The 20,829-nt window shown below is 52.4% G+C and overlaps 1 protein-coding gene across 1 annotated transcript; it reads right to left on the bottom strand.

The window, feature by feature from the left end:
• Nucleotides 1-4,260: 4,260 nt before the first annotated feature.
• Nucleotides 4,261-20,573, bottom strand: Lrpap1 (LDL receptor related protein associated protein 1). The gene is made up of 8 exons (XM_006985578.4): nt 18,166-20,573; nt 14,850-14,994; nt 11,597-11,715; nt 10,548-10,668; nt 9,893-10,051; nt 7,113-7,195; nt 5,822-5,998; nt 4,261-4,670 (listed from the first exon to the last, which is right to left on the bottom strand). The coding sequence occupies exons 1-8, from the start codon at nt 18,376-18,378 to the stop codon at nt 4,608-4,610; spliced, it is 1,080 nt and encodes a 359-aa protein (XP_006985640.1). The 5' UTR covers nt 18,379-20,573; the 3' UTR covers nt 4,261-4,607.
• Nucleotides 20,574-20,829: the final 256 nt, after the last annotated feature.

Below are 20,829 nucleotides of genomic sequence, written 5' to 3'. Positions count from 1 at the left end.
AGCAGCTTTTCAAGCACTCCAACAGCTCCATGGCCTCAGAATGGCCCCTTTGCATAACCTGCTTGTGTGTTTAGCTTTCCTGCATTGGGCTGCTTATTAAGACATCATAGATGGACACTTGCTAATGTTTTTCATCAGAGATGCTTCTCAAGTCAGATACATCTATGAGAGATTTGTGTTGTTGTTGAGACAGGATCTCATGTTGCTCTGGCCAGCCTTGATTTCACTGTGTAGCCAAGGATGACCTGAACTTCTCATTGTCCTGCCTTTATCTCCCAAGTACAGGATCACAGGCTTGGGTCACCACACTCAGTTTATGTGATTAGAGACCAAACCAGGGCTTCGTGCATGCTAAGCAAGCGTGCTAAGCACCTGCTGAGCCACATGCCCAGCTCCCAGATCTAGACTTGTTACTAAAGATAGCAACCCTGTTCAGCCTCCACTTTCAACTATCTTAAGACAATTTATATTTATGTCACTATATGAACATGCTCATCTTGTGGCCACTTGTTAGTTCAGGTCCTGCACATCCATTCACCCCATGGACTGTGAGGATGCTCTGTGCCACCTGCATGTGCATATCCTCTGTGCCTGCTGCATGCACACATCCTCTGTGCTTGCTGCATGCAGCTCTCGTGTTTAACCAGTGTTGACTGAGAGCTCAGGGTGATGCCTCACGTCACTCCGCTTCCCTCCTTGCTGAAGTTCAGCTCTCTTTGGAATGAAATTTTCTGTGACTCACCGTTCATACACGGTCAACTCTCATCCAGTTGTATAAACTCATCTCAGAATGTCCCAACACAGGCTGCAACCTTTTTTTGTTGCTGAGTCTCTTCTCGAAGCTTCTGAACTACCCCAGTCAAGGGCTTACTGTTAGCGGCTGTTGGTATCTTGCAGTCTTCAGGCAGCTTTCCTGGGTCCCATGCTTTCTTGACGTAAGCTTTCATCTTCAGGAGCATACCCCCATCAGCAACTGAAGAGACAGCGTGTAACTGATGCTTTGGCACCCATCTCTGGAGATTAATCTTGTCTTGCATTCAGCTGTGTTAGCTCAGCAAAGTGTTGAGATTCACACATGTCGTGTTAGCAAGTCACTCATTTAAATACTGCCCCAGCACACAAACACACCATATATTATGCCTCTAACACTCCTGCTCAATGAGGTTGCTTACAGCTGGGCCAGCTGGGAGTAAACTTGCTGGGGAATTCTGATCTTAGGACATGCCAGTGCCGATTCAGGTTGTCTGGTAGAGTGGTGTTCAAATTTAGGGAGGCTTCACCATTGCACATTACATGCACGCACGTAAGCACACACACACTCAAGCACTAGGGCCTGGGGACTCTGAGCTCAGCCATTTCAAGGGAGGGGGATACAGTGGCATCTCACTGGAAGATTCTGCATCCTCACCACCTGTACATGCTGAGTGCCCCTTCTCATGCTGCTGGGCATCTTCACTGGCAGAGAGCCTACACGATCTTTTTGCTCATTAAAAAGAACTGGCTGGACAATTCTCTATGCCGTTTAGGCAAGTCCTTTTTTGGACATAAAGTCTCACGTGCCCAGGATGACCTCAAACTTCTGACCCTTCCCCAATTAGTGCTGCGATCACAGGTGTGTGCTGCTACACCCAGTGCGTGAGGTGCTGGGGACTGCTGACCCCAGGGCTCGGTGCATGCCAAGCGGGTACTCTGCCAACTGAGCCAGCCACAGCCCAGTTTTCTGTTGACTTTCTTAGTGGCATCTTTGCTGAGCAGATTTCCAATTCTGATGAAATCTAAACTTTTCTTTCATGAGTAAACCATTCAACTTAGTCTAACTTCAAGAGATCCTCCTGGGTTACCTTTTTTCTTTTCTTTTCTTTCTTTTTTTTTGTTTTCGAGACAGGGTTACTCTGTGTAGCTCTGGTTGTCCTGGAGCTTATACTCTGGTTGGCCTTGAAGTCACAGAGATCTACCTACCTCTATATCCCAAAGTGCTGGTATTAAAGGTATGCACCACTAGCACCTGGCCATCTTCTAGATTTTGTTTTTAATTTTGTTTTGTTTTGTTTTTTTGAAGACAGGGTTTTTCTGTATAGTTTTGGTACCTGTCCTGGATCTCACTCTGTAGACCAGGCTGGCCTTGAACTCACATAGCTCTGCCTGGCTCTGCCTCCTGAGTGCTGGGATTAAAGGTGTGCACCACCACTGCCTGGCCATCTTCTAGTTCTTCACCACCACCACCACCCGGCCCATCAGTATGGTTTGTACACTGGGCCCATGGACAGTTTTGCATTGTGCATGATGCAAGGTGACTTTAGTCTTCCTCCAATGAGCCAAGTGGCTCCAGCTCCTTTCCTGTGAAGACACTCTTTCCAGTGCAGACATCTCTTGAATCTAGAGGTGCCATTCAGATGCTCGCATCCCTGTTTGTCTCACCACCCCCCTACCTGCTGGCTCCTTTCTGCTGTCACCCCTATAAGCTCTCCCTCCTGGGCCTGGCTGTCTTGTGTTTTCAACTCTGAGCTACCCTGGGCTTATGGGACCTTACCTTTGGGTTGGAAAAATAGGGACACAGGTCATTTTCCCAGAAATACTTTGAAAAATATTTTATTGTGTGGGGACACGTGTCACATGTCCCCACATGTGGTCAGAGGACAACTTGCACAAATCTGTTCTTCCCTCCTATCATATGGTCCCTGGGGACTGAACTTAGGTCACCAGCCTGGGCAGCAAATGCCTTCCCCTGCCAGCCTGAGGACTTGCACTTCTGCTAGATGGCAGAGCACTGCCAGCCAGAACCACCTCGTCCAGGTTTGTAGTTTGAGCTTTCCTTGCCATGGGTCACACTCACCCAGGGAGCAGTTTGTAGGGCCTGACTCCTGAGTTATCCAGGAATAGCCTCCCAATTCTGTACCTAGGGGTCAGCTTGAGGAGCAGGCAGCCCCTGCACTGGTCACATCTGCTCCGACTCAGCTATGAGCTCCACATCACTCACAGAGGTGGCTCACTGGGCTGCAAACACAGCGTAACACGCTCATTTCTCATTTCTACGTAGGAAAATGCAGCCTTGACCTCTGGCTCTAGGGACAGAAACAAACCTGAGTGAAGGTTCATCTCCTTCTCTTGCATCTGATACCAGGCATTACTCCTGTAGTAGACTGAGCCTGGTGTTCGAGGGGCCCGGCGTCATCCCAGGTCCCTGAGCTGCGTGTGGCACAGGAGGCCCTTGGTGGGTACCCGAGTGTCTCTGACCCAGAAAGACAGAGCTGAAACCCTTGTCACAGGCACTTCCCTGGGCCTCAGACACTGCTGAGAGCTCTGGGCAGGTGTTTACTAGTTCTGAAAGGGACACATCCTAGCTGGCGTGGACGGTGGCACACACTGGGTGGGTGAGGGAGCCACTGTGGCCTGCTGCTCCTTGCCACTGCTGTCCTTAACCAACAGGAGGCTTCTTGCATGCTGCCCTTGAAGTTTTGCCCATGTATGAGTGTCTACATGTGTTCACTTGTGTACAGGTATACGTGTAAGTGTGTGCACACATCAGAACTGTGTGTCTTCTTCCATCATGCTCTACTTTTGCTAACTGGCTGATAGAGCTAGCCAGCTCGCCCTGGCTGTCCTCTTTCCCTGCTTCTCAAGTGCTGGGATTACAGGCAGGCCGCCACACCCACAAGGCATTTACATGGTTCTGGAGATCTGAACTCGATAGACCTCAAGCTTCCAGAGCAAGCATTTTATTTACTAAGCTATCTCCCCAGCTTTGATGTTCTTATAAACAAGGTTAACTGTGTACTCCTGTTAGGCAGATTTCAACTTTTGAGCTGAGATCCAGACACTATGGAGCCCAATGGCCTGATCTTCCAGGATTGGCTGCAGAGGTCAGAGGTCCTTTTGGCTACTCTCCTGTGTGAGGGATCAGATACTGAGTCTGGGCATGGAAGCCCATCAGGGTATTTGGGGAGGCACAAAATGCCCCTTGCCTCCCCACTCTACACACACCTGCTGGCTTTCACCTCTGCCATCTTCTTCCTGAAATCTCGCCTCTACTGAGCTCTTGATTTCAAACTACCTGGGGTCAGGACACCAAGGAGGGCGAGAAGGTGAGTGAAGTGGGACGGTGATTGTCTGGGGACCATGACAGAGAGGATAGGGGCCTTGAGGAAAATGCTTCAAGAGGTTAAACTAGCCCATCCCTCCTCCCTTCATCCATAACTTACTTTGCCACGGTGCTGGCTCTGACTCAAGTTGGACCCATCCATCGAGACACCAGGCAAGGACTGGGTGGCTCAAAATCCTGCCATGTATTTAAGGACTCCGTACAGAACATTTCCAGTGACAGATTTATGTCATTTCAATGTAAACTGTGCTGCTGCAGCATGGAGAACAGTCATGTCTCACTGGTGGCTGTGCCCGAGGCCCTCTGCCAGGGTGGTGACGGCCACACACACTTGCTTGAGAGAAAAGAAGTCCTTGCCAACCACAGCAGGATCATATTGGTGTGTCCAAGGATCCTCCTTGCCACGTCACTGTGGTCAGCCACACCAGTTACAGGGGCTGTGCATGCAGACGGCATGCTGCTGGCTCCCAGTGTCTTCAGGAGCCTCTCTGCTGGTGGCTCCTGGTCCTCAGAGCTCATTGTGCCGAGCTCTCGAGACCCTGCTCGACAGGTCCTGCAGATGCTTCTTCACCTGTGGAAGAGACACCTGTCAGTGGGGGACAGCATGGCAAGCCTGTCATTTCATGAGATCACAGGAGACAGCTGAAAACCAGTACTGAACACTCTGGCCATCTTCCATTACAGAGCCATCTAGAACATGTCATAAGGAAGACTCAAAAACACAAGGGATACTAAAAACAAGCAGCCGGAAGCAGATCGTCCCAAAAGACACAGACACTGGGACATCTGTCTGCCCTATTATTTCTTGGAGACCCTGTGATGGGCCATGAGGACAGTGACTCTCCCTCACAGTGGTGGATGCCTGCAAGGGGACACAGATGACTCCATTTCTGACCCCCTAACACCACAAGAACACTTAGAACCTTAGTGGCTTGCCAGCAAGGCCCAGGCTTGATCTCTGATTTTATGAGTTCTCTCAAAATGGTGGGTGGGAGTGCTACCCACTGGAGTCGGTTGCTGGCAGGTCTCTAAGCATACCCGTGGCCCCAGCACCCCCAGTCTATTGTCCAGATTCACGGGGCCCCTCGCACACTGCTCCATGTCCCTTGGCAGCCAGGGGCAGCTGAGAATGTGCTTGGATTTCAGCCTCATCCGTAAGCACTCTTCTCTTGCCATTTAACTTCTCAGATTTGCTCATTTCTGCATCGCTAACACACCCCGTGGCGGCTCAACTTGAGAAGGTACGGGAGGAGCTCTCCCATGCCGGCTGTAGCCCCAGGTCCCTCCAGAGGCAGGAAGCTGCTTCCTCAGGCTTCCAGGAACCCGTGGGGACTGCTCATGCAGTTGCTGTGCCTCTGCTTGTCTGCAGCTAACCCAGAGATTGTTCCCCCAAAGGGCTCCCGGGGACCCCCACGCCTCTGCAGGACACCCCAGTCTCCCCGCAGCACGGCCAGCCTAGGATTCAAGCCCACACCTCTCAGCAGGTCAGGAAACAGCTCCCTGTCCCCGACTGCCACCATGCTTGCTGCCCTACACGTCCACAGGCATCACGTCTGTTGGCAGGGCCAGCATCTGCCACACTGAGCACCTGGCTACTCCGAGCTCCCATGGACGGCATTTATGTTTCCTCGAGTCAGGAGGTCACGTGTTGAGACCCAAAGCACAGGGCTGAAGAGGACTGGGTGCAAGGGCGGGGCGGGTGGGAGGAACGGCGTGTCCCACCTTGTAGCCCAGCTCCTTGGTCTTCTCCTCCAGCAGCACGTACTTCTCCTTGTTGCGGCTGATGTGCTCGGGGTCACCGATGCTCTCCACGTGCTTCAGTTTCTGGTGGGAAATCTCCAGCTGCTTCTGGTAGTGGTTATGCTTTTCAATTTTGGCCTCAAAGTGCTTGAGCTCCTCCTAGAGGGTGTCAACAACTTAGCTTCCTCCAACACAGAGGCCCAAGGTCTCTTGTCCAGCAATGGTCCTGACCACTGCCGGCAACCACCTGGCTGCACACACAAAAACTGGTACATGCTTAACTGCTAAGAATCTCTAAATGGGGGTTGTCCACCAGAACTGGGTGGCAGCAGGGACCTTTGTACTTTCATCCCTGGGTACCTTCTTTCCCATGCTGACTCTGCTCCCACCCACCACATCTAGATATGGAACCTCTGGAAACAGCAGCCCTGCCTACTAGGCATCCAGCTCCTTCCTGGCCCCATGGACAGGCTGATGCCCAGGGATTAGCTTCACCACAAGTGCTGTGTACCTTCTCTGCTCCCTCTTTCCCTAACAGGCCCACCACCCCAGGTCCTGGTGGTTATCCCGTCTTCTGCCTTCATGAGATCATGACTGAGGGAGCCTGCATCTTGGGATACAAGGTCTCTTGCCAAGGCCACAAAAGCTCAAGCTTCATGAGGACAGGCTCACCTCCGCTTCACTGCCTTGCCTCCCAAGGTCGCCTTTTGCTTCTCACAGGCTGCCTGCTCCCTTTTACCCCATGGGTCCAGTGCTTTCTGGGAGGTCAGTGGCAGCCTCTAGAAGACCCACCCCTGGAGCTCCTTGGGCACAGACACACTGGAGGAGCCTTGAACTTGGGGGCCTCAAACCATGTCCCAAGCATGTTCCACCCTACCCTACACAGCAACTAACTATCAACAATCCTGCTTAGAAGGTACTCCACCCCTCAGCCTCCGCAGCTCTGCCCACACCTCACCCCTTGGCCGTCATCCCTCTCAGCTTCTCACAGCACAATGCCGGGCAGCCCCTCTCCCCCACTCCAACCAGATGCCACACACAGGAGGTACTGAGACTGGGGGCATGGGAGGTGTGTGCCCACCTGCTGCCACTTGGCTTCCAACCAGGATGACAGGGCTGCAGAGGCCAGGGGCAGGCAGGTAAAGGGTGAGGACAAAACATGAAGGGACTGCAGTATGAGGAAAAAGAACAGAGAGCCTGATCCCACTGGAGACCGGCAAGAGACGGAGGCCACAAGAGAAGGTGACACATCTTTGCCTCCCAGTTTCCTTACCCGGAATGACTCCAGTTCCTTCTCGGTGAAGTTGGCAGACTGGGCCAGGTCCCACAGATCTATCACTCGGGGCTCTTCAAACTCTGCAGGAGAGCAAGGGTCGTCTGTCTGGGTAGGTAGAGGACACACCCTGGGGCTAGGGGCCCATGTGGCCTGTCAGCCTGAGGGAATACTGTGTGTGTTGCATCTTGGGAGCACTAAGTAAGTATATGGTCTGTGCCCACAGCACCAGCTTAGATGTAGCATGATTGTAATCTCACTGCCTGCAGTGAGGGGTCATATCCCCTGGACTCAGAATCACCTGCTACACCTGGCCAGGACCATCAGCACACCCCTGACCGCTGCTGAGGTGAGAGGGAGTGAGAGCTGGGGTGTGATAGGTCCATGAAGACCAGATGGGCATATCAACTCACCCCTGGGGGTAAACAGCAAGGCTCCCTGGTCCAGCTACTCCTGAGCCACAGCAGGAGTCTTCCATAGGGCTCCTCCTGTCTAGGACCCAAGGGAACCCTGTTTTTCCTGGGAGTGTAGGGGCTAGGAACGGGCAGGCCAGTGAGAGAAGCGAAGGGACTGTCTGGATGCAGCTCCCTAGGAGATGGCCCATGGAGGGCAGTGGTGCAGAATATTTGTTTAACCATGTAAAGATGTGCTGCACTTGTTTAATTATGCAAAGATGTATTGCTGTCTCACCTTGCCTGCCTAAGGCACCTGATTGGTCTAATAAAAAAGCTGAGTAGCCAATAGTGAGGAAGGAGGTATAGGCGGGACTTCCGGGCAGGGAGAGTAAGGAGGAGGAGGAATTTAGGCTGAGGGCGGGGTGCAGAAGAAGGAAGAAAGAAACAGAGATGCCAGTGGCCAGACAGACATGAAGAAAGCAGAAAAGTAAGAAGGACATACAGAACAAAAGGTAAAAAGCCCTGAGGCAAAACAGATGAATAGAAAGAATCAGGTTAAATTAAATTAAATTAAAAGAGCTAGTGGGACAAGTCTCAGCTAAGGCTGAGCATTCATAACTAATAATAAATTTCTGTGTCTTTATTTGGGAGCTGGTTGGCAGCCCAAAGACAAAATTCCAACTATAGAGCAGGATTGTGGTTGGAGAAAGAGGTGACACCCAGCACATTGACCATGGCCAGACTCCCTTGTAAAGTCCCATTAACCCAACAACAGTACCTCACAGCTGGCCTACAAGGTAGACTGGTCATCGCCACAGCAAGCAGTCTTGGGAAAGGGTGCTAAGACTTCACAGTAGGCCTCAAGCCCAGCCCCACAAGGCCTTGCAGGTGCTGCCCCAGAAGGAGGAGGTTCTGCCTGGGCCCATGCTGTCTAAGGCTGTGCAAGCAGGACTCTATGTGGGAGCCCGTTCTGGGGTTCCTCATGGCTTTACCCAGCAGGTCCGAATAGAGGATGATCAGGACCACGGGCCTGAGTGCAGGTGTCTGAGATGGCCTGCACTTGGCTGTGCTGGGGGACGAGGTCTTTTGCTCCACCCCTTGGCGTTTCTATAAAAACCCTGGACTAGAGACAGTCCGGGCCCATTGGAATAGGTTCCAGGCCCTCTCGAGGCTATCCTTTATTTTCTATCTGTTTATCTCCGCAAGATTCTCCGCTATAAATCCTTCTATCTAATATTTCCTGCTGCTCGCACTCAAGAAAACTCTGGGAAGCTGTGGGGGTGGTGGGTAAACGCCCCACAACTCTATCCATTTCTGGCTACTGCCCTGTGTTTAGGGATGAAACTAGGTACCTACTGCCTAGAGCCCCAGGATGGACAGCAAGCCTGGCCCCAACACTTTTGTAAGCCCCAGAGGGTGGGACTGTCACTGCCGCAGAAGTCGTCATCCTGCTTGATAGAAGGGCTAAAGGCCAGTGTGAGATCACTGGCAAAGCTGGCCTCCACTGGCAAGGGTTTGGGGAGAGAGTCCCGTGTGAGATTATCAAGACTGAAAAGGCAGCCTGGGTGAGCCACCACCCGGAGGCCCACCCTGCTACCACTTCAAGTCAATTCTGGTGATTAACCTTTATGAGAGTTTTGCCTGCATGTATGTCTATGTATCTATCACAGGCATGGTACCCACGGAGGCCAGAAGAGGGCACTGGACCACCTGGGACTGGAGTTAGTGGTTGTGAACAGCCATGTCGGTGCCAGGGATAGAACCTAGGTCCTCTGGAAGAGACCAGTGCTCCTAATCACTGAGCCGTCTCTCTCTAGTTCCCAGCCCAGACATTTATATTATATTACAGTGAGGCCCAGGACAGGCCACTCTTCAACACAGACAAGGACTGAGTTTGACAAGTCTCCTGGGCACTCCTGAGTCCATGTACCTGTCCCCTAAGCATGTGTCTGTCAGTCTGCCCGCCTCAAACAGAAGCAGACAATTCCCCCATCAGGCATAAACTGCACATAGGGTGCTGGGTGGTGGTGGTGGCGGCGGCGGCGGCGGCGGCGGCGGCGGCGGCGGCGGCAGCGGCGGCGGCGGCGCACGCCTTTGATCCCAGCACTCGGGAGGCAGAGCCAGGTGGATCTCTGTGAGTTCAAGGCCAGCCTGGTCTACAGAGTGAGATCCAGGACAGGCACCAAAACTATACAGAGGAAACACTGTCTTGAAAAACAAACAAACAAACAAACAAACAAACAAACAAACACACACACACAACAACAAAATCAAAACCCCCCTCCAAAACCAAACAACAAAATAATAATAATAATAATAATAATAATAATAATAATAATAATAATAATAATAAACTGCACACCGATAGGGGCAAGCAAGGCTTACCGGTGGTGGGGCTGTAGCCCTGGTGGCTGACCTTCCTCAGGCGGTCTAGGCCCTGGTTGATACTCCGCAGCCTGTCCTTCAGCTCACTGTGCTTGCTGCTCAGCGCGTCGCTCTTGATGTGGCTCATGTCGGAAGGACTGAGAAGGTTCTCATAACCTTCTGTGGAACAAGACACAGCATGTCCGACAAGGCCTTCCCCTGCAGGCCTGGGGTCCCAGCGGCCACGACGGCCCTGAGTCCATCCACTGGCCATGCCTCTGCGACCCTGAGTGCTGGCTGGTGCATGTGCTTTCTTTCTCACACAAACGTCTAAGGGTGGAGGTCTCGGCATCTGTACCCAAAGGCCTGCCCCAGGGACCAACTTTCTCGGGTCCCCTACTTGGCAAGGTCACATCAGTCAAAAGTGATGGTGGCTGGCTTGTGTTAGAGCGAGGTGGCTTGCTACGTCAGGGTACCTCAGTCACCCCAGAAGCCACCTTGCATCTGTGCAGCCGGACTGGTGTTAACATGACTGGTACAAAACCTGTTTGCGTCCATGAACATGGGTAGAAACACGAGAACAGTGTCCCGTCCCCTCCCCACAACCCTTGGGAACCGTGGAACACCGGGCCTGGCACAGGTGGGCGTGGGGGGCACAGGTGGACACAGGGCGCACCTTCAGCTCTGCTCAGTGTGTCCAGCATCACATTGTATTCATGGATCTTCTCTTTGTGGTGCAGAAACTCCCGCCACAGCTTGTCTAGTTCTTCACTGGAGAATTTCCCTGATGTCTTTGCCTGAGAAGAAAACAGCCTGGAGTGACCATGCCTGTCTCATCACTAGCAGCCCCCCCCCAGGAGTTCAGGCACCTGTCGGCAGGATCCTTGCTCCAGAGCAAAGAGCTTGGAGTTGTTCTCATCCTCTGCAAGCCTTGTGACCCTCTACAAAGTGTGTGTACCAGGAGAAGAAAACCCCAGTTGGAAGCTCCTGATGGACACTGTCCCTTTTCCTTGATGTCCACAGATAGCACAGGGCTGGCCAGAGAAGAGAGAGGAAGGACCCTGACTGAGGAAGTTACCTACATCTGCTTAGCTCTTCTGGCTGTGTGGATGGTGGTGACCCCAGGGCCGTCTCCATGGTCCAGCAGGGACTAGATGAGTGTAACCCAGACGGGCTCCTCTGGGAGCGGGACCAAGTGAGCCTGTGGCACTGAACCGCTGCCATATCCCAACGCCCACCCTGTACCTGTGCTCTGCTTAGGTCTGCACCCCAAAGCAAAGATGGGCCAGACCCAGCACTGCCCGCCTTCCCAATCACGGCACCAAGAGCCCACGCTGACATTGCACACAGCTGAGAGCCCCCTACCTAAGCACAGAAGCAAGACCGCAGGCCGGTCCCAGAGACAAAGCAAAGACAGAGCGGCCTGACCTGACACACCTGTGTGATTTAGCCACACACCCTGAAGAGTCTAATGCCTGCCGTCCTGACAGCCAGGAGCAGTGTAGAACTCCTCTGTTGACCAACCAGGACAGCAGACTTCACAGGAAGGGAAGTCTGAGCACAGATCATGTCTCGTGGAGAAGCCAGCAGCCTCTGAGTTGGTTCCCACACAGCAGGCTTCACCACAGAGCAGGCAGCAAGACCACAGAGAGAGCCCCATGGCCCCACATCTTAACTCTATAGGTCGACCCAAGTTCAGAAGGGGGGTGGGAAGGTGAGTGGTACCTTGTGCCACAACTTCTCCAGCCTGGGGTCCCCCAGCTCGTCCTGGGTGTCTTCAAGTGCGTTGCTGTGCACCATCTGGGTGTCCTTCCTCCCATCCAGTCCGTACCTGGCCAAGATGACTAGAGAGCGGGGATTTGATTTTTAGTGGACACTGTTTGCCTTGACAGGCAGAAGCTGCCACGGGGGCCTGTAAGGTGAGTCTGCTTCTCATTTTCTAGAAGATTCCTTTTACCCTTCTCCTAAGTGATCTGGGAAAACACGCACCCGGTTAGGGCATGGCCAGGGACTCACAGACATCCTGAACTCCATCCACCACAGACACCCCCTGCTTGAGCCCTCCTGAATCAGGAGCTCATGGGAGGGTGTGTGACCTGATGTGTGGAGGAGGACCGCATTATGATGCTCCCATTTCTGGCATATGCCAAACCCCTGCAAAAACCAGCACAGAACAGTCTCCTGGGTGTCAGGGTGATAGCTGGGAGAGGCTGGCCAACAGGCACCTGGCCTCTGAGATGCCCAGGCTCTGTGCCAACCCACACCATAGCCCCTCCACTCTGGAGGACTCGGCACCTTTTGTCACCAACACATAACAAGGGCAGGCTGGCCAGATGACTTCAGAAATGCCTGGCCTCTAACTTCCATGCCCCTGCCAGCCAGGCTGCCCTGGAACTTGTATTCCATGAGCAGCCACTCAAAATGTCTGTTTGGTTAGAGGGTTTGCTTGTCTCTTAAAGGCAGAGACACTCCTAGGCCTAATGTCTACTTAGCCACTGGGGATCAGTCCCTCCCGTGACTCTGTCTTCTCTAGAAAGGGTACAGAACCTCTCTGTTGTGTCACCCTGTCAGATCTAAGCCGGTGACCCAGTGACCCCCAGCATTTCCTTGGGGCCTTCACCACACCACACTCACTGGACAGTTCTACATGGCACTGTGGTCTCCACGCTCCAGTGGGTCAGTGGCCACATGGCTGACACTGCAGCCCCCACCTTGTTCCTTCTTCTGGGGTCTGCTTTCCGTCACGGCCAGCCCTCCAAGTGTCCCCGTTGCTCAGTCTGTACCTGTCTTTGGGGGATTTCTACCCTTTTCCCAGGTCTAAGAACTAAGGTGCCTCATTTTGTCTGGAAGCTTGAACCCCTGGAACCTGGTATAATATGCATTCCTACCGTCCAGTTTGTGAGCACAGGGCCTTACACCACAGCCACAAGCGGTCTGTAGCTTTCTAGATGACCATGGAAAGCCACTTCTACTCATAGGTCAGGAGGCATCCGTGAGCAGACAGGGTGGGTACATACACTGACTTGATCTGGACTCTAACTCAGACATGCAAAGCTATAAGTGGACAGCCGCTGGTGCCTGTAATCCCTGCTAGTGGGAGGCTTAGGCAGGAGGATTGCTGGAGTCTTGGAGTCTGGGGGCTCAGATACCTCAGCCTCAGAAAGCCAGTGCCTGGCATTGCCTCTGCAACTTTGCTGCCCAGCCCAAGCCTGCTCATTGCTTGCCACCATGGGAAAGAGCTGTCAATGTTACCCTCAAGCTGGGTAACCCTGGTGCCTGAGCTGGGTAGGGGTAGGAGGGGAGCTTGGGCAGAGGGGGCTTTATCAGACTCGGGGCCCATAAGCAAATTGCTCAAGACTGTTCAGAAGTAAAGCTGAGCAAGGTTCTGGATCCTGGAGTGCTGAGCTCTGTATGATATGGAATCCCAGAAAGTTGAGGTCTCACATAGTTCCCAGCAGTGTCCAGGTCCAGCCGGGGGAGTGAGGTAGCCCTGGAGCTGATAGTGGGCATGACCCCTGAATAGACAGGATCGCTGCCTCATAGGACTGAGCCCATGCGGGGTTTTGCACACAGGAGCTGAGGGTCTAGATGAGGCTGCTTCCATGAGACTAGGCCTTAAGGATCTGGCTTGGCCCAGGGTAGAGCTGGCTATAGCTAGGGGACCTAACCTCTTCCTTGTGATTACCAGCAGGGTCTGTTTCTTACCCCCAGGTTACGGGTCTGTACTCTGTACTTTGGTCCCCAAGGTGTGGGACCAGCATTGACAATGACTCAAGCAATGAATGGAGGGGCGCACATGGACCACAGCCAGAGGGTAGCCAGCATCAGTAAACACCCATCTACCAAGTGCTTAGAAGAGTCAGCTTCAGGTGTCGGCTCCAAACCCTGATAGGTCGGCTGCCTGGCACCAGTGAGAAGAAAGCATCGCCCAAGCAGCCTTGTCCTACTTGAGTTGTGGGCCAGATTCTGCCAAGCTGGAAGAAACTACTCCCTGCCCAGGACCCTGGCTAGCCAGAGGCTGGTCACTAGCCCATGTCTTTGGAACGTCTGCATCCCTCTGTCTCTGAGCCCAACCCCATCTCTGCAGAGATGGCTGCCTACCTCCCTCTGGCAGCTCCTGGCCTCCTCTCCTGGGGGACCAACTCCACATTGGACATCAGGCCTGAGGTATGGACTCTGAGGGCTAGTTCTGAACAAGCCACCTGTGTGAACCCTGGGTACAGTTCAGTTGCTGAGGCCAGTCAACAAGAACTCCACCCATCCTGCAGTCCAGTGGCGTCTCATGGCAGACACTCCACTCAGTTTGGGACTTCCATGAGAGGCAGCACATGACCAGGTCATGTGGGAAGCAGTGTGTTAGCTCAAGGAGTGGGGGTATTATAGATGGGGTGGCAGAGCTAGGGTAGAACCCCACTGCCCAGGGCATACACAAGGGTTGGTGGCCAGTCTACGTGCTGTATCCTGAATGCCACAGGATGGCACACAATGAACCCAACTCTTCCTATTAGTGCCTGAGTGTGGGCTGAGGGTGTTGGGAGGATGGCAGAGGAAAATCCAAGTGGAGCAGTCACACCTATCATCTAGACCTAAGGATGCATAAGTATGCACACCGAATAGGGCATGTGAGCGCTCTGCCCACCTTCAATGTCCACAACAAGGTGATGCTCACAACCCTGCCTTATCAGCATAGTCCATTCTGAGATCATACCTGCTTCCTCATCTGGCTGACAACATCCTATATCCTGTTCCTGGCCAAAAAGCTCCAGAGCCTTTGGTTGCCTTGGTATCAATTCGTCAAGTCCCCAGACCTGACGCCCTTCCAACATTCAGAAAGCAGCACAGAGACTTTTGACCACGACCCAGGACATCTGTCCTCAGATGAGCCACCTCACAGGCTACACTTGATGTCTCAATATCCCCACTCTCTCAACTTGGCCCCTAGCTGGTGGCTACACCCGCCGTGAGAACGGGAAGGTACCATTGAGGTTGTGGATCACTTTTGCTTCTTTCTCCCCATCCTCGTCCAAGCCTTCCGCCTTCAGTTTCTTCCAGTTGAGTTCGTCCCTTTCCTGTATTTTCAGGTCAGAGTGGAGCTCCGCCATCTTCACAGGAGACAGATGAAGCTGCCCAAGAAGAAAGGAGCGACATGTGATGAGCTCCGTGTGACAGGCATGGTCAACAAGACCTGGGGGCAGGGGGTGACTAGGAGTCCAGAGTGGAAAGGGCTGGAGGGTGCTGACAAGACACACAAGGACTTCAGAGACTGTACCTTGTGTCAGAAACCCAGCTGAGGCGAGGTCTGCTGTCAGCAGCCTCCTGCATCAGGGCAGGACACCTTTATGTTCTTTTATGTTTGTTTTGGTTTATTTTGTTTTCAAGACAAGGTTTCTCTGTATAACAGTCCTGGCTGTCCTGGAACTCGCTTTATAGACCAGGCTGACCTCAAACTCACTGAGATCCTCCTGCCCCTGCCTCCCAAGTGCTGGGATTAAAGGTATGCCCACCACCACCCGGCTACACCTTCCCATTCTGACACCTGGAGCTATGTACGAGGCAAAGGGCTGGACCTGGTAAAGAAATGATTTTTCTACAATAAGTGTGAGAAGAAAAAAGAACCACCACATAGTAGAAGACTGAGTTTACAGAAAACTTCCCAATAAAAACTTGATTTTTTTTTTTTTTTTTTGAGGTGCTAGGACTGGGATCCAGGGCCTTGTACTTGTACATTCCAGGCATACTACCACAGAGAGAGCTTGTCTCAAAAAAAAAAAAAAAAAAAAAAAAAAAAAAAAAAAAAAAAAATCAGAAGGAAGGACTGCCCTCCCAAGGGACCTGAGAAGTCAACTCCTGTCGTCTGAATACATGGCCGCTCTAAGAGTCGATGAGAAACTGAGTCTCTGGGAATGTGTAACGACTTGTAGAGGTTCCCCTCTTCCCAACTCCAAGGACAGTCCTTTGCTCCACATTGCCCAGGAGTCTCCATCTTGTAACGCACTAGGCATGGCACAGCACTGAGTCAGGATGGTTGGTTGAGCTGGGAGTCCCCCACTGACCGGCTCACAGCTCATCCTAAGCTTGTCTATGAAACAGGAACTGGGTAATACCAGAGTCAGGGCATGAGGGCTAGACTGGCATGAAGCAATGACTCCCCAAGTGTCACATTGCTCAATCTCACAAGATGGAGGTGGGTCCCAGGCCTCTGCAGAATTCTCCCGTGACCTACTCCATTCCCCGGGCTCTCAAGACTGACCAAGGTGGGCTGGAACTGGGGTGCGGCAAACGGCTCTGCCACATCTTTTCTTTGGCTTCGTACATGATAAAACTATATTCCATTCACTACAATGTAGTTTTGCATTTGGAAAACAAAGAAACACAGACTGTTTAAAGACTAAATAAATCCTCCCTGAATGGTGAAGATCATCGAGAACCCCTAAGAGACTACAATCCAGGGAGGGCCTAGGTGAGCACCCTATCTACCTAAAGGGTGGAGGTAGGGGTGGGAGATGGCCGCACTAATAACTATTGAATCCTGGAGGAACAGAAGGCCAATTCCAAATGTTTACATGAAAGATAAGAACCTGGTGCTCTTCCCCTCAGCCGAGGTGACTTAGCAGCTAGGGCACAGCTGGAAGGAAAAGCAACACTACTCAGCTTTGGAAGTGAGGAGTGGACACAAGGCAGCCTAAAAGGAAAGCCACCTGGAAGACATCTCTCCCCTTCCGTTTAGCAGAACTTTAAGGCTCCAGGGCTGGAAGGACATGCAGCCCAAGGCTTAGCCAGGATGAGGAGAGCAGCCATCCCAGCAGTGACACGGAGCTGTGGACAATCAGGAGACACAATTGATGCTGCAACAGATGAGTGGATACAGCAGGGAAGGACCCAGGGACCACACAGGCACAGGATGAGGACAGGTGACCGACCGGCCACAGCAGGTCTGAGAAAGTCACCTGGACATGCAGGTGGAGGACTTGGGGCTAGCTTCTGAGCAAAAGGGGATGTCAGGCTCTGTGGGCACCAGACTGCATTTCCCCAACAGACTTTGTCTCTATCAGACTAGTGTTGTCGTCAGGGCCCCCATCCTTCTCTTGGGTAATCTCAGGGGAACAGTGTTCCTCACAGTGAACATCACAGTGGACATGAGACAGCTGTCGGGGAGAGCAGGCCTTTTCACTCTAGATGGTTCCCAGGCTGACACTCTGCTGGTGTCCACTCCCCGCTGTGTTCCTGGCCTGTTTCTCCAGGTTGCTGAACTGGTCCTTCAGGCCACAGGGCTGTCCCAAACCGTCAAGGCTGGACACTGCACACAGTCCCCTCTCTTGCAGCAGCAAGACACTGGCTGGGCCCTGAGCTGGGCCCTGTGGTAGTTCAGGAGGGGCCAGTGGGGCTGTCCACCACTCCTCTTGACCCAGAAGCCAACCTCCCAACTATCTCTCCATCCTAATCCTCCAGGGCCAAAGTTTCTCCACTGTTTTCTTTGAAAACTCATTCTTCGTTTGCAAATTATTTACTATCCTCCCAAACTCAGGAATGTTCAAGCTGGAGGGCTAAAGGGCTACTTGGGCTACTTACTCTCTTCAAGCTAGAATGGAAGAGACTGTGGCCCTGAGGGCCTATTTATACCACAACAAAAGCCCTGCTTTAGGATCTTAATCAGGGAGGGGAACCCAAGTTCCAAGCCAGCCCTCAGGCTCTTCCTATCTCCATTCCAAAAGGAAGAGAATCAGATAAAGATATCTGCTAAATGTGAGTTAGGCATTCTCCAGGTCTTGTGTAGTGACACCCCTCACCCCCCTGGGAAAGGCATCCAAATTAACCAGCTCTGCTAGCAACTGAGACATCTGCTGTTCCTCTACTGTCACCATCTCAGGTCATCTGCTTTTCTTCTTTGCATAGGGGGAAAATATAAATAAAAGAAAAGGCTTGCAAACCAGATCTCATGTAGAAAGCACCCGGCTACCCGCATCTGAATAACTGGCTCTTTGGAAAATTGGCTTTCTGGACAGAGTGATCTGGTGTGCATAGGTAGGAAGGTGCATCACTCATTCTTTGGGGTCTTCAGCTACACTAAAGGCAACCGCAGCCCCGTACGATCAGCACCAAGTTCCTCTTGGGCCTTTGGGTCTCTCCTTATTGCAAGGTCTGGGTGGCCCACCTGACACTTAGGGGAAGCAGTACAAAAGGTAGGCTGCCCTCGGCCTGGAGGCCACGCCAGCCTCTTGACCAGGGCACTGCTCTCCTTTGCTCACAAGCAACTCCTCACCCCCAGCCCCGTCCATCTCCCCGATCCCGCTCACCCGCTGGGCCTTCTCCCATAGCTGGTTCAGCTTCTCCATGCGGAACTCCTCCCCGGGCTCGCGCTTGGCGGCCATCTCAGGCTCGTTCTTCTCCCGCGAGTACTTGCCGCCATGACCGGCGATGGGCTGGGGCACGAGCAGCAGCGGCAGAAACAACAGCACCCACAGTTGGAGCCGAGGCAGCGTAGAAACCCTCTCTCTTCGCGGCGCCATCTTTCTCTGCAGAGACTGAGGCTCGCCGACTGACAGGCTTGGTCGTGTAGGACCGCCCACCTGTAGCCCCGCCCACCAAACAGGCCCACCTCCAGACCTCGCCTCTCTCCTTCTCCCGATCCCGCCCTCCTCCAAGCCCCGCCCACATGCCTGCCCTCCTCTCGGTTTCTGACCCAGTCTACTGGCTCGGCTCCGCCCACCGCGTGCAGAGAGCAAAGGTCCCAGCGCATTTCATGCTCTGGGCCTGGGCCTGCGGCCTGCAGAGCCCACCAGCAGGTCTCCTGGGTTCCTCCAAGAAGGGGAAACTGGGAAAGTCGGGCCCTGCAGCCGAACTGGGGCTGCTCCGTCTCATCTGCGTCCTCACGCACAGCCCCACTCATGTAATCACGCAAGAAGCGCAGCGGGAGAGGGTTTTGCTACTAAACCCGGGAACAGCTAACTCAGCTTGATCTTTGGAACGCTTCCCCTCCGCGCGGGTTCCAATTGACAGGCTTTGTGCACCTTCCTAGTCTCTTCCCACCTGCAGCTCTGAAGAAACTCTCCCGTGGACAGAATGAGGCGTGGCCAGCCTGTTGGGGGCGTGGCCTGGCCTGGAGAGAGCCTGGCCCTGAAAGGAACCCAGGGTCTGGTACAGGCACCAGCACAGTTTGGGGAACTAAGAGGGACAGGCAGAAGAGTCATCTGGTGAGGATGACCCGAAAGGGTCTCTAATGGGGAGGGACATAGAGGACAAAGGGAGGGGTCTTTGGGGAAGCCAGTACTTATTTTTTTTTTAGTTTTAAGCTGTATCTTGTGTTTCTCCAGAAAGGGTTCAGGATGCCTGGAACCCTGATGATTTGCCAAAGTTGGCACCTGTTTTCTGAGCTCTTTTGTTTTGTTTTGTTTTTCGAACAGAGTCTCACAATGTAGCTCTAGATATCCTGGAACTCACTATATAGACCAGGCTGGCCTCAAACTCAATAGAGATCTGTCTGCCTCTGCCTCCCAAATGCTGGGATTAAAGGTGTGCGCCACTATGCCTGGCCTCAAATACCTCCCCTTCAGATAGAAGAAGGGTGTTTTGCTTTTGTTTGGGGGGTTTTTAGTCTTGTTGGTTTTTGAGATGAAACAGGAAATTACTCGGGAGCCCTGGAACTCAACTATGTTGACCAAGCTGGCTTTGAACTCACAGGGATCCACTCTTCTCTACCTCCCAGTTGTCCCAGATCTTGAGAGCAGTTGCTTGAGTTAATTTTTTCCAGTTGATTCAGACAAGAGCGTGAAGTCAGTCCCTAGTCCTCTGTCTTGTCAAGAAACCAGGCTCCCTGCCGCTTGGCTGTTAATGTTTAATGTTTACTAACTACCCTTACTTATTTGCTCAGATTAGCATAACTGTGATAAGCCTGACAATGCATGAGGGTCCCAGAGGACAGAGGTTCATCTTGCCCTTGCTTCAGTCTTAGGCAGATGCACCCCAGGTGTGGTTTGAAGCCAGGCTCTTCACCTTCATGCTGCAGTTTCCAAGACTGCCTCCCACAGGCAGAGGGAAGCAGCGGTTGTTACCCCTGCTTAGGATTCACGGCTGGGATCCTTCTGGTTGTGTTGGAGGCTGGGAATGGTGTGTAGTTCTGAAAAGAGAGAAGATGAGAGGATGGAAAGCTGCAGGCCTTTTTCTTAGTCTGAAGAGAATCCACAGAGAGACGGGTACCAGCTTCCTGTCCGCCTTTAAACTTCACACTCCTTACTGTTGTAAGGCTATGGGGTGCTCCTAGTTGGAGAGACAGAAACAGACAACTGCAGAGAAGGAGCTGGAAGAAAACAGAAAGGAAGAATGTAGGGCTGTAGCGAGGTCAAAGCAGGGGCCTTCCGTGCCTGGGCTTTGGTCCTGAGCAGTGCAAACAAACAAACAAAAAAACCCAGCAAAGTGGAAATAGGAGATAAACACACACACAGTGAAAGAAAATGGGAAGAGACGTTATCCTTGAAGAGACAACAGATACTCTTGGCTGTGGAAAGAATTCACACACATAGTCATGGATGTTATGGCACATAATTATATGGAACATAAAAAGCATGTTAGAGGGGGCTGGAGAGATGGCTCAGTGGTTAAGCTCAGGGACACTCTTCCAGAGGACCTGGGCTCAATTCCCTGCACCCACATGGCAGCTCACAACTGTCTGTAGCTCCAGTTCCAGGGGACCTGACACCTGTGGCAAAACACCAATGCACATGAAATAAAAATAAATAAATAAATAAATAAAAGCACGTTAGAGAGCAGAAAGAGCTATCAGCTCACAAACTGAGAGCAGAAATTAAAACCTAAATAATAATTGAAGAAAACTCTGAGAAAGTGCGTTGAAGTTACAAGGAGGTGGTCAACAGGAAGGAAAAACATGATTTCCAATCCAAGAGACCTATTATTTGATGAACAGGAGTTTCAGAAGGCACAGAGGGTCAGTGAGATGGCCCGGG

This window comes from Peromyscus maniculatus, chromosome 10 (genome assembly GCF_049852395.1).
Source record: "Peromyscus maniculatus bairdii isolate BWxNUB_F1_BW_parent chromosome 10, HU_Pman_BW_mat_3.1, whole genome shotgun sequence".
In the NCBI taxonomy this organism is placed as follows: Eukaryota; Metazoa; Chordata; class Mammalia; order Rodentia; family Cricetidae; genus Peromyscus; species Peromyscus maniculatus.
The sequence above is the reverse complement of the archived record's forward strand: the minus strand, read 5'-3'. Positions and strand labels throughout refer to the sequence as shown.

Excerpts from the sequence above, each read along its gene's own strand:
- Lrpap1 (XM_006985578.4), bottom strand. The coding sequence starts at position 18,378 with ATGGCGCCGCGAAGAGAGAGGGTTTCTACGCTGCCTCGGCTCCAACTG. Across the intron at positions 14,995-18,165 it reads TATGGGAGAAGGCCCAGCGG|CTTCATCTGTCTCCTGTGAA; the intron begins GTGAGCGGGATC and ends CTTCTTGGGCAG. Across the intron at positions 10,669-11,596 it reads TGGAGAAGTTGTGGCACAAG|GCAAAGACATCAGGGAAATT; the intron begins GTACCACTCACC and ends TTTTCTTCTCAG.